Source organism: Phocoena sinus, chromosome 3, assembly GCF_008692025.1.
Source record: "Phocoena sinus isolate mPhoSin1 chromosome 3, mPhoSin1.pri, whole genome shotgun sequence".
NCBI lineage: Eukaryota > Metazoa > Chordata > Mammalia > Artiodactyla > Phocoenidae > Phocoena > Phocoena sinus.
The window spans coordinates 41318438-41330522 of NC_045765.1; the positions used below are offsets into that span (position 1 = coordinate 41318438).

The following is a 12085-nucleotide window of genomic DNA, read 5'->3' on the forward strand; positions in this document are numbered from 1 at the left end:
CTGGGGGAAAAACAAAACAAAACAAAACACTGAATGCTGACTTGACCATTCATAAATAAAAGTTTTACCTCAATTTATAAAAGTTATGTGAAAAGCCCCAAGCTCAGGCACAAAAATTCACCTTAAAATACTGATTTCATTGGTGTATACAGAAGGAGCACTAGAAACATGAAGCTTTACACAACAACTTGGAGATCCTAAGCAGGATGTGAATAGAAGTAGTTGACTAACTCTAGGTCTATTAAGAACATTCTAGGTTCGGGAATTCCCTGGCGGTCCAATGGTTCGATCCCTGGTTGAGGAACTAAGATCCCACAAGCCACGCAGCACGCCCCCCACCCCGCCAAAAAAAAAAGAACATTCTAGGTTCATATACAGTTAATTAGGAACAGTCTAGGTTGAGAACAAAACACTATATAAATAAAAATGCAAATACAGGAAAGTGAAACAGCCATTCAACAAAAGTAATAAATAGCCACATTTGGCTTAAAGTAAAAAGCCTGGAACAAGATCAGAGAGAGTTCTGAATACCAGGCTAAAGACATAATTCTAGGGCTTCCCTGGTGGTGCAGTGGTTGAGAATCTGCCTGCCAATGCAGGGGACACGGGTTCGAGCCCTGGTCTGGGAAGATCCCACATGCCGCGGAGCAGCGGGGCCCGTGAGCCACAGTTACTGAGCCTGCGCGTCTGGAGCCTGTGCTCCACAACGGGAGAGGCCGCGATAGTGAGAGGCCCGCGCACCGCGATGAAGAGTGGCCTCCGCTTGCCACAAATAGAGAAAGCCCTCGCACAGAAGTGAAGACCCAACACAGCCATAAATAAATAAATTAATTAATTAAAAAAAAAAAAAATCTTAAAGACATAATTCTACACCCTCCATAGCAGGAGTTGCAAACTCCAGGCAGCTAACGTAACAGAGTAAAGTGTGCGGGGTATTAAAATGGTTATGAGTAATGGGGACTGGAGCAAACTAAAGGGTACATGCCGCCCCTAAAAGAGGCTCTTGATATCACTATGATACATGCCTCCCTCCAGCCACTCAGTGTCAGGCAGGAATGTAGACCCTATAATGCCAGATCTGTCCATTTCTTCCAGATACCAGAAATCTGGAATTTAAGTAAGGTCTCTTGATTTTTAAATGTTGGCAACTACTTTTTAAAAACTGCTTTAACACTGCCAGTCAAATTCACCATACCTGTGGAACAGATGTGCCCTATGGACTGAGACAACTTCTGCTTAAAGACTTGCAGACAAAAGTAACGTCATAAACACTAGATACTAGAGGTTATATCCTTTTCAGACACACAGGCTACCTTGATGTTTCATAAAAGCAATATAACCTTCCATCATGTTTAATTTACCATGGCTTTAGTATAATCATTTCTTTCAAAAATCTCCCATTAAATATTCCCTAAGTCCATACGAGAAGGTGAGTCAAACAGAGTAGAGCTCTTTACCATGGCAATATAACTGTAACTGAGCACGATTTCTCGGATCTTCCTCATCTCTTCTTCTAGATTGCTGGCCCAGACTTCACAGATGACCTGGCTGTTCTCCACAAGTGCCGCAGGCATCCTGAAGAAACTTGAAGTCGCTTTCAGCTGACTATGTTAGAGGGGACTATGTCAGTGGTTGATCTGATCTACATTCAAAAACACATTTTGAAATCACATTAGTTTACATACTGGCATTAAGACATTAACAAAGATATCAAAACAGTATTTTACCACCACTTCATCAGCTTAAGCTAAAACATTAGGACTATTATATTTATTCTCCATTTTACGATGAGGGAATCTGCCTTTGTCAAAACAGACACAAACACACACACACACTCACTCTCCCTCCCTCAGTTCTTTAACCTGAAGAAAATAAAATTACTTAAGAAACATGAAGAAACTTTTGCCCAAGCTACCCTTTAGCACAGAAATGAAACCATTGCCCTAAACCAGTTTTTGAGCCCTCTCCAGACTACCTGAAGACTAAAATAGTCCCCTGTTGACACAAATATGCCCTTACCATGACTTTCACATCACTTTGCACAGGGACCAAATCATGGAAACATTTCTAAAGGAATCACTTTAGCCAGTTTAAATGTACTGGGATCTCCAAAAGCCTGAAAGAATGTGGACCTGAACTCTCACACTGAAGTCCTAACACTATACGATGAATATGGACGTGGGACTTGCCCCTCCACTCCCCCAAAAAAGGAAATTCTTTTTCCCGACAATCCAAAAGTCAAATACAACGAGAGGCAAATAGATCATGAAGTGAGAGATGTAAGTTGTAAAAACCAATCCCAAGTTGAACAACCACAATGAAAATCAGAATTTATTAATGTCTACTTTTCAACATACAATATTATAAAGAAACTAAGTATCAATTCAACAATAAAAATAGAGAAGACAGCAGGTATAAATAATTCAACCAGCAGCAGAATGATTTACAGTGTATATTCTGGGAGGAAACTGGGGAGGCAACAGTATTCTACACGATAAAACTCAACATGGTTCAGCCTCAGAGCAATGCTGTTATTATAGCAATGATACGCTTAGTTATAAAAAGACAAAACGGAGCTTATCATAAGGGGATTTCCTTAAAACGCAAGCCCACGCACAGATCCTCAACACAATGTAAGAGTGGGCTCCAGCGCATATATTTAAGGAACAATTCCTAGAAAGAGTAAAACAAACCTTTGCTTTCTACTTTCAAGATAACCAGATACAACAATAAGAATCTGGATCAAAACAAAATTGCCATTCTCAAGTGGCATCATTTCTCTGAGACACTTCTGAGAAAACAATCTATCGGTTTGTCACCAACCCTTGAAGATTCCATTTATTCAAGTTACTCTACATTTTTACAGATGCTTCTCTGAAATTATAGTTGACTTACTGTAATTACTCTGAAACTTAAGTAGACTGTGGTAGCTTCCTAACAAATATGGGTGAACACTTCTTAAAGGCAGAATCCATTTCTTCTTATTTTTGTTCTATACACAATGGGCATGAATGAAAGGCATGCAGATGAAGAAATCAAGAACATCAGAAAATGGCAGAAGTTCAGACTGAGTGTGTAGTAAATTCCCCTATCTGACCATAATTAAGAAAATGTTGGGGGAATTCCCTGGCGGCCCAGTGGTTAGAACTCAGCTCTCTCACCGCAGGGGGCCACAGGTTCAATCCCTGGTCGAGGAACTAAGATCCCACAAGCCACACAGCAAGGCCAAAAAGACTAAAAAGAAAATGTTGGGGCTCAGAACTTTAGATTCTAAACCATGCTTAAGGTTTTCCCCTGCAAAAGGGCATAAAACCATTTCTATGCCCATTAATGTTAAATCAGTACCACTTTGCTTCCTTATTTCCCTAACTGAAACAATGCACTCCCTTTTTGGTGTCACTTTAAACACAACCATAAACTACTTTAGGGGAAGTGGGTTATCACTAATTGAAACATCTCCATAAAAGCAAAAGCAACTAAAGGGACTCAAGCAAAAAAGGTCTCTGGCCTCCAAGCAGCAAAGAGCAGACTTAAAAAGAGGGCAATTAGATATTTACATCCAACCCTTAGAACAAGGCTCCCCAGCTAAGAAGCTCTTAAGGTTTTATCAGAAGAACTCAGGAAACAATATGAAGAGGCTCCCTCTCGTCAAATAAAATATGATATGAACATCATTATGGATAATTACTACGATGCATCACGACTTTTCAGATAGAGATTTAAATCCAGGAGTTCATGATGAACTAAGAAAATAAATTTACTTGGCCACCATTGGAGAATGCTAATGAATGGACTTATTTTTAAAAATACGTATCTTGTCTTTCCTACATAAACTGTAACCCCAAGTAACCAAATAGTTGAAGGAAAGTTTCTCTTTATAAAAGTTGTATAAATAAAAATAAATAGGGAATGACAGACTATCACCGTTTTGTAACCCCTAACGAACTTAGAGATCTGGGCGATAATCATAATGGCATTTATACGGAATTTCCAGAAAAGGCAACTCTATAAAGGCAGAAAAGACTACATGGTGGGATGGGACTGAGAGTTATATAAATGGGAATGAGGTATCTTACCTCATGAGGTGACAAGAAATGTTCCCAAACTCCATTAAAATGATTATTGCACAACTCAGTAAATTTACTAAAAATCACTGAGTTTTACATGAAAATGGGTGAGTTTTATAGTATGTAAACTATATCTCAATAAAGTTGTTAAAATAATCACTAGGGCTGTAATCATCACAAAAAGAGACCACCAGGTATTATGTGCCTCAAAACAACACATCACCACTATGAAACAGTCTTGACCAAAAAAAATCTAACTTGAATCTGACCAAGCCTCTAGATTTAACTACCAATGTACAGAAAATACAGACAGAGAAACATATTAAATGACACCAGAGAAATGCAATCAGCAAAATCCAGAAACTTCTAAACGAAACTAGAGAACCCAGCTTCTTCAACAAATAAATTACAAGAAATAAAAGTAAAAGACTCTCAGGAGACCTATCAGTCAATCAAAACATACAGACCTAAATTAAACCCTGCTCTAAACAAGTGATAGGAAAAAAAAATTAAAACATTTTTGAGACAAGTAGAAGTCTGAACAGTGCCTGATTTGGGTATTTTATTTCAGGGTTTTGTTTATTTTGCTTTTTTTTTCTTTCTGGTGTTATACTGTGGTTATGGTTTTTTTTTTTTAAAAAGAGTTCTTACCTTTCAGAGATAATGAAAAAGAGTTATAAGTGATACAGTATGAAATGCGGGGTTTACTTCAAAATAACAGTGAAGAAAACTCTCAATAACTTTGTACAGTACTATCTTTCTCTACATTTTACAGATAAGAAAACTGAAATGCAGAGACAATTTTAAAAGGTAGTGTCCATGGCTTCCATTTCCAAGAAAATTCTTTTCTACAATATAGGGGTTGGGGATTAAGAGGTACAAACTATTCTGTAAAAAATAAGCTACAAGGATATATTGTGCAACACAGGGAATATAGCCAATATTTTATAGTAACTGTAAATGGAGTATAACGTTTAAAAATTGTGAATCACTACGTTGTACATCTGTAACTTATATAACACTGTACATCAACTATAATTTTAAAAATTTTTTGGATTATTTTTAAAAGCTAACCATTGTTATACATATCTGACAAACAAGGAAGTCAAAACCAAACCAGTGGCAAAACATTTAAGATATTCTTCCACCAAACCCGTACCTAGGAAAACTTGCAAGCCCCAAATGTAGTGCCACACAATGAAAAGGAATCATATTGCACACATTTAACTTAGCATAAATTACTGGATATGCTAGCCAAAAAAGAAATAATAATAAAATAATACTGGCAATTCTGCCTGCCACTTTCCACTCAGTGAGCACATGCTCCAGTATGAGCCTAAAATGGGGATCACAAACATACCATTCCCCTTGGTTATTAGTCTTCCTCCTTCTAAGCCGCTCAGAGCCAGCACTGCACAGTGCACCTCACAGTGCAGAATGACTCTATGCCATTCACTTATGTTTATTTGTGCATGGCCCCTAAAGGTAAACCTAATTACTCTACCTGGGTTACAACCAAAGAAATAGTAACAAGTTTCAAAACAGAAGGAAAAATGACTGTGCTGGATTTACTGAGAAACACTATGGCCACCTCCAACTCCACACCTTCCTAAGGAATTTTTAAGGATAATTTTGGTTGCATGCACTGCTTGCCTTGCAGGCTGACTTTAAAACTTGACTGCCACATGAGCTACTCTACATGAAAGCAAAATACAAGCCCTGATACCTGCTGTTTCCCAGTACTACACCGTATAAGAAGGTCACCCAGGAGTTACTGAGGTCTCTGCCCTGCGCTCATCTGTAGAACAAACTGTGCAGTTCGCCCCCCAATGATCTACAGTGGAAACTTCTCCAAAACAAAGCTGCTTACTAACCCAGGAAAGCTCTGAAGAGCAAGTAAATGATAAAGGCAACCGAAAGCTTTCTCTGCAAGCAATCCAGAGTGCCAGACCTTGCTGGAGAAAAGCACGTTTTGGTTTTTCTGATTGTGTTTTGTTTAAGGCTAAGAGTACAAGGAAACAATAAACATCACTTCCCCATTCTAGACGACCGGACAAAGGCTTTGCCGCGCATGGGTAAGATGGAAAAGGAAGTAGCAGCACTTCAGAAGAAATGGCAGCCGCTTGCAAGAGGGTTCTTTCTATCCACGGCCGCGGGGGCGGCAGTCCTTCATCCCCGCCAAACACAGTATCCCAAGACACCACCCTCGACCGAACCGCAGTTCAACCAGTTCTCCAAACCACCCATGGGGCCCAGGCCTGTGAGTTGGCTCCTCCAGAGCCAAGAGCTCGGGTTCATAAAGCCACCGAATAGCAAGGAAAAGTTGCGGGGACGCAAGAACCAAGAAGGAGAAAGCCCGCAAGGTTCCAAAGTCAGGTCCTCTGACTCACACCGTCTCTCGTCATCCTTCTCTTCCTGTTCAGGATCACTCTCCCTCTTCAAAACACCCTCATCCGTCTCCTCCTCCTAACTCCCTTTCTTTTTTTTTTTTTTTTTTTGGTAAAACGAAGATTTTTAAATTGCATGCCTTAGGGACAGAGAGACCTAAGTTCGAAGCCAGGACACGGACGAGCTGTGTGGCTTTGCATAAGTTACTTAACCTCTTTCGTGCCTCAGTTTTCCCTTCTTGTAAAATGGGTCGTCTAATGGTGGTGCACACCTCGGAGGACTGCTGTAGGGGGTAACAGAATGAAGCATATAAGGTGCTGGCACATATCACTAGAATATTAATATCGTGTGCTAGTGGTGGTTATTATGACTACTATTCGACGGACCTCTTTCTCTTTTCACACACCCTGTCCCTCTCGCACGCTCCCACTCCCCTTCCTCCCGCAGGCCCCCGATGGCCTCCCACACTCTCTCATCTCACGCTCCTCTCTGATAAGCGGGAGCCCGCTTACCCTGACCGGCAGGGCCCGCGAAGCGCGGGCAGACGGGCTGGCGGACAGACAACCCGGGAGCTGCGTGACCCGGTGCTCTCCGCCCGCTGCCCCGGATCGGCTACTGGAACCGAGCGGCTCAGTGAGATGAGCGCCCTCATGCCCAGAGCGACCTTACGCACGGCCCTCCAAACAACCTGGCCGCACCGCTCTACCCAACCGATCCTCCCGACTCGCCTGCTCGCTCCAGGCGGGCGCGCGCCTGACGCTGCCTGCCCCTCCCCTTCTGCGCGCCCCGGCGACTCCGTGCGTGTTCGCCCAACCTGTGAGCTCGCGGGAGCGGCGCGCAGGCACAAAACCAAGAGGGCGCCGCGAAAACGGCGGGGCGGGGCGACCTCAGACGACGCAAGTGAAATACGGCCCCCTACGGCCTTCGCTGGGTTAGTTTCGCTGGTTCAATTCACCGGGATCACTGCTCCTCCATTTCGGTTCTACTTCTGTGCGCTCAGAGAGGGCGTGGTCTAGAACTAGCCCCCCCCCCCGTGACGGGCGTGGCCTATCGGAGGCCGAGGAGAGGGCGTGGCCCGTCTGACCAAATCCTCCAAATTGCAACCTCCCCGTCTACCTTCTTTGAAGGGCCATTAAAATCGGCGGAAGCTGAGTTGGGAGGAGGTTCGCTGGGGGAGGTCCTGACCGCTTCCTTCTGTACTAATGCGGCCCCCTGGACCCTTCACTTACAAAACCTCTACCATACGGCTTCCTTTCTGGCAAACACTGGTTTGGGGGTGGGGCAGCACCCCGAAACCGAGTCTGGGTGACGTCAGCCAAGGCCCGCCTCCCCCCTCCGAGCCTCGGGGAGCTGAGCGAGCAGCGTTACCATAGCAACCGGCCCGCTAGGGTCAGCTCGAGTTACAAAGAGGATGCAGCCTAGGTTGGGGAGACGCAGGGCGAGCGCTGGCGCCCTCCCGCTTCCCGAGAAGGTCCGAGACCCGGCGGACGCTAAGCGAGCTCGCCAGATCTTCATTGCGAGACCAGTGGGGTCCAGGCCTATATTAGGAGGTTCCTTCAAAGCTCCCACCCGCCCTCCTATTCAATGTGAATCCTGTTTGGAAAGAGAGCTCTTCGCCAACGCCTGACCTTAGCAGCGTTTGTTCTCCAGTGGTGGGAGAGAAGACAAAGCACTGACTTCCCGCACAAAGCTATCAGTTCCGGGCCGCCCTCCTAGTCAGTCGCGCAAGACCTCCACCCTGTCCCTAAGAGAAGGTGCGGACTCCCCAGAGCATGGCTGTGGTCATACTCCTTGATGCCTTCCCTCGAAAGGGGCTGTTAAGTGGATAGCAAATTCACCCCCAAGTCCCTGCACCTTCCTACTTTTAACCATTTCCCCCTAAAGAGGCTCTGCAAAATCCTACCTCCGTTTCCGAGACTGGAGGCAGGGCAAGTCTTCAGCGGCAAATTCCAACCTGGATTCCCAAAATCTAGTCTCCAGGGACGTGAACCACCCCCCCACCCCACCCCCAACGCCATCAAATGCACTTTCTGAACACTCCTCCCATTCTCCCCTTCACATGAGCGTCTGTCTCCTTATCTGCAACATACAGATATGACTAACTATATCAGCGGATGTTTGCGTTAATAAATGGAAAAACCACCCCACACTGTAGAAGATATATAAGTGTATTCAATAGATAATTGTTTCTGGCCTGTCTCAGTTTGTTATCCCCGAGCTATTCAGTGTTTGTTAGCTCTGCTGCAGACTTAGCACTCTTGTCATTCTGTTCAGCAATACTGTGATGGAGAAAGCAGGTAAGCCGCTCCCTTCCCCCTGTCCTGTGAGTTTCTAATATTCTGTAATCCACTCTGAAATTACATTCAGGAGAGCGTAGGCCTATCAGCAGCTAGTCGCGTGAAGAGCAGCCTGTTTTTTCCTGCAGCACTGGGCCTGGTGTGCACCGGAACAATCAAGCAGGAAACGTACCCCATCTCCTTCCCCCTAATGCACCCTCACCCAGAACTGATTGTTCATTTCTCAGGTCACTGAAGACAAGGGTAACACAAACACAATGATGGCTTGTGTTTCCAGAGACCTTGGAGTGTCTGTTGCAAACAATGGATTTTATGCTGCTCTTATTGCAAAATTAGAACAATTGTGTAAATCACTGATTCCTGATGGGAGGGAGGCCCCAAACAAATAAGAGGGTAGTTGGAGTAGAATATATTCATTAATACATCACATTCGAAAAAAAAATATTGCTTGTGAACTACAAACTATAGAAAGTAAGGCTTAAACATCTCCTCAGCTGGGAGAGTACAGGTTTTAAAAAACCGAGGAACATTGGTTGTAAAACGGGTCTCCTTAAGAACCAGACAGGGTGATTTCCTTAGCCAGCAAAGCCTTTCCGTTATTACCAATTCTAAATAAACCTAACAAGATGAATTTCTTAAACTGGAATATGTACAGGAAGATAAAATCTAAAATACATATTTGGGTTTGAAATATTTCGAAAATAGAGAAAAAGGTAAATGCCTCCAGGCATATAGTACTGCTATATGAGCCCAAATCTCAAAAACCTTTATAGAGTGCTGACACACCTAGATGCCTGTCAGCTGATTAATTCCATTCCATTACAGTACCCACTGCCCCAAGCTTAGACAAGGTCTGTCACTTTGTATGATGTTTTTTTATCAGATAATATATATATACATCTTTACATTCAACTGAAGATGCATCCAGCTGTCTGGTTTCCTTGGTATAGTTGGATAAATTTCCTGCTTTTGAAGTGTGTTGTCCGTGCTTTTCCTACATAATAGAAAAACCTTCTGATTCTTGACAATTATCAGCAGAGCATCAAACTTCCCCTAAATGTAAAGCAAAGATCATGTTTCATGACTAAGCATTTGAGTATTATTTTGATCTTTTTTTTTTTTTTTTTTTTTTTTTTTTTTTTTTGCGGTACGCGGGCCTCTCACTGCTGTGGCCTCTCCCATTGCGGAGCACAGGCTCCAGACGCACAGGCTCAGCGGCCATGGCTCACGGGCCCAGCCGCTCCGCGGCATGTGGGATCCTCCCGGACCGGGGCACGAACCCGCGTCCCCTGCATCGGCAGGCGGACTCTCAACCACTGTGCCACCAGGGAAGCCCTATTTTGATCTTTTTATTACAACCTGAAAAACCTTCTGATCTCTGATCTAATCAGAGATCAGAGTTCATTTTTTAAAATCCAGAAATAGGTATCATTTTATTTGTATCTCATGTGATTTTCCTTCTCCCTTGGAGTCTACTAAACTAACAACATTTCAAAATCTACCAATAGTAATCATAAAACTTATTTCCACAGCTGAGAGGGTCCATCAAGGTGTCCTAACTAATAGGAACTTCACAATAATTAAATAATTTTAGGTTACCCGGCTCCCAAAGATAGGACCAGGATTTGAGTCGTCCGATTTCCAGTCCAGTATGGGATTGGGTGTTCGTCCAATCAGTTGTGTTTATGGTCCATTTGCTATGGGCAGGGCTGCATTTTGGCACTGGAGGATGCACTAGTGAATGAAATTGATATGGTTCCTGGACTGGTGGAGCTTAACATTTGGTGGCAGGGACTGACAATAAAACAAGTAAGCAAGCATTCAAGTAAGAAATAAAAGGATAATGAAAATTTTGATAGCCGTCATGAAGGAGACTAATGAGGTAAAAGTCATGGAGAATAAATGGATTGGGGGAAGATATAGGCAATTACTTAAGACCTCTCTGAGAAGGTGGCATTTGGGCAGAGATGAGAAGGACAAGAAGGACAAAAAGAGAGAGAGAGAGAGAGAGAGAAAGAGAGAGAGAGGGAGGGAGGGAGGGAGGGAGGGAGAGAGAGGCATGAGCAGTTGGGAGCAGTAAAAGGATTAGAAATGAGTTTTCTGTGTTAGAGGTAGTGAAAGGCCAGGGCAGCCGCCAAGGGGTGGAGCAAAGGCAGAGTGTCTCCACAGGAAAGCAGAGGCCCCGTGAGCCTAAAGGCTGGGAGGCTTTAAACTGCACTCTGTTCAAAGTGCATCAGGAAACCCAGAAGGATTTTACTTACAGGAATGACCTGATCCAATCTATGTTTGTTTTTTGGGTTTTTTGGCCACACGGCATGTGGGATCTTAATACCCCGACCAGGGATTGAACCCATCCGTGGCCCCTGCACTGGAAGCGCTGAGTCTTAACCACTGGACTGCCAGGGAAGTCCCCCGATCTATGTTTTTAAAGATTACCTTAAAAAAAGAAATAAATAGGGACTTCCCTGGTGGCGCAGTGGTTGAGAATCTGCCTGCCAGTGCAGGGGACACAGGCTCGATCCCTGGTCCAGAAAGATCCCACGTGCCGTGGAGCAGCTAAGCCTGTGCACCACAACTACTGAGCCCATGTGCCACAACTAGTGAAGCCCGCGCGCCTAGAGCCCGAGCTCTGCAACAAAAGAAGCCACCGCAACAAGAAGCCCACGCACCACAGCAAAGAGTAGCCCCTGCTCGCCGCAACTAGAGAAAGCCCGCACACAGCAACGAAGACCCAACACAGCCAAAAATTAAATAAATAAATAAATAAAAGATTACCTTGACTCTCAGGGTCAGAGAATGGAGTAAAGGCAGAGACATCTTAATTTTTTTTATTTGAATTACAGTAAATTTGATAAGAAAAGAAAGCTAGCTTCCCCCAGGCATGATAAATATGTTGCCTATGGAAATATTTGATGACAACTTAGGTAATTTTATTAGGTGGGTCTGACTAAGAGTTATTGCCACTACTTCTTTCGATTTTTGTTACTGTGAAACTCACCAAAGCTGCTAACTGAATATTCAGTACTTCATACAGAAGAAAGTTGATCTCTGTCTGTACAGAGCAAGGCAAACAGAAATACAAGCCAATGGAAAGAGAGCACATCAATATAGCTAAGAGTAAAACTTTTATTTTGGGACTCTCTAGTCACTTCTAAAGCTCTCTTCTCTAGCTGTCCCTTCCTCTCCCTGTTCGTGAATGTAACAAACCCATCTCTGGTGTTACAGCCAGATCTCAAAATCCCCTGTGATTTTTTTTTTTTTTTTTAATGTGACCAGTGTTGAGAATCTTGTTTTGGACTTCTGTAACATTCTGTCATTTTCTAGGAGCAATGG

At 43.6% G+C, this 12085-nt stretch overlaps 1 protein-coding gene across 8 annotated transcripts in view; it reads right to left on the reverse strand.

Annotated features, from left to right (window-relative positions):
- The window catches only part of CNOT8 (CCR4-NOT transcription complex subunit 8), a 29517-nt gene extending 22067 nt beyond the window's left edge, over positions 1–7450 (reverse strand). Inside the window, exons 1-3 of one of the 8 annotated variants that reach the window (XM_032625563.1) lie at positions 7270–7448; positions 6668–6738; positions 1458–1642 (exon numbers count right to left, since the gene is read on the reverse strand). In XM_032625563.1, coding sequence (XP_032481454.1) covers positions 1458–1574 — 117 coding nt within the window. In that variant the 5' untranslated portion in view covers positions 1575–1642; positions 6668–6738; positions 7270–7448. Of the gene's footprint in view, positions 1–1457; positions 1643–6667; positions 6739–6967; positions 7156–7269 lie in introns of those variants that run through there. The other 7 variants (XM_032625562.1, XR_004349052.1, XM_032625565.1 and 4 more) reach the window with 7 other exon arrangements.
- Positions 7451–12085: the final 4635 nt, after the last annotated feature.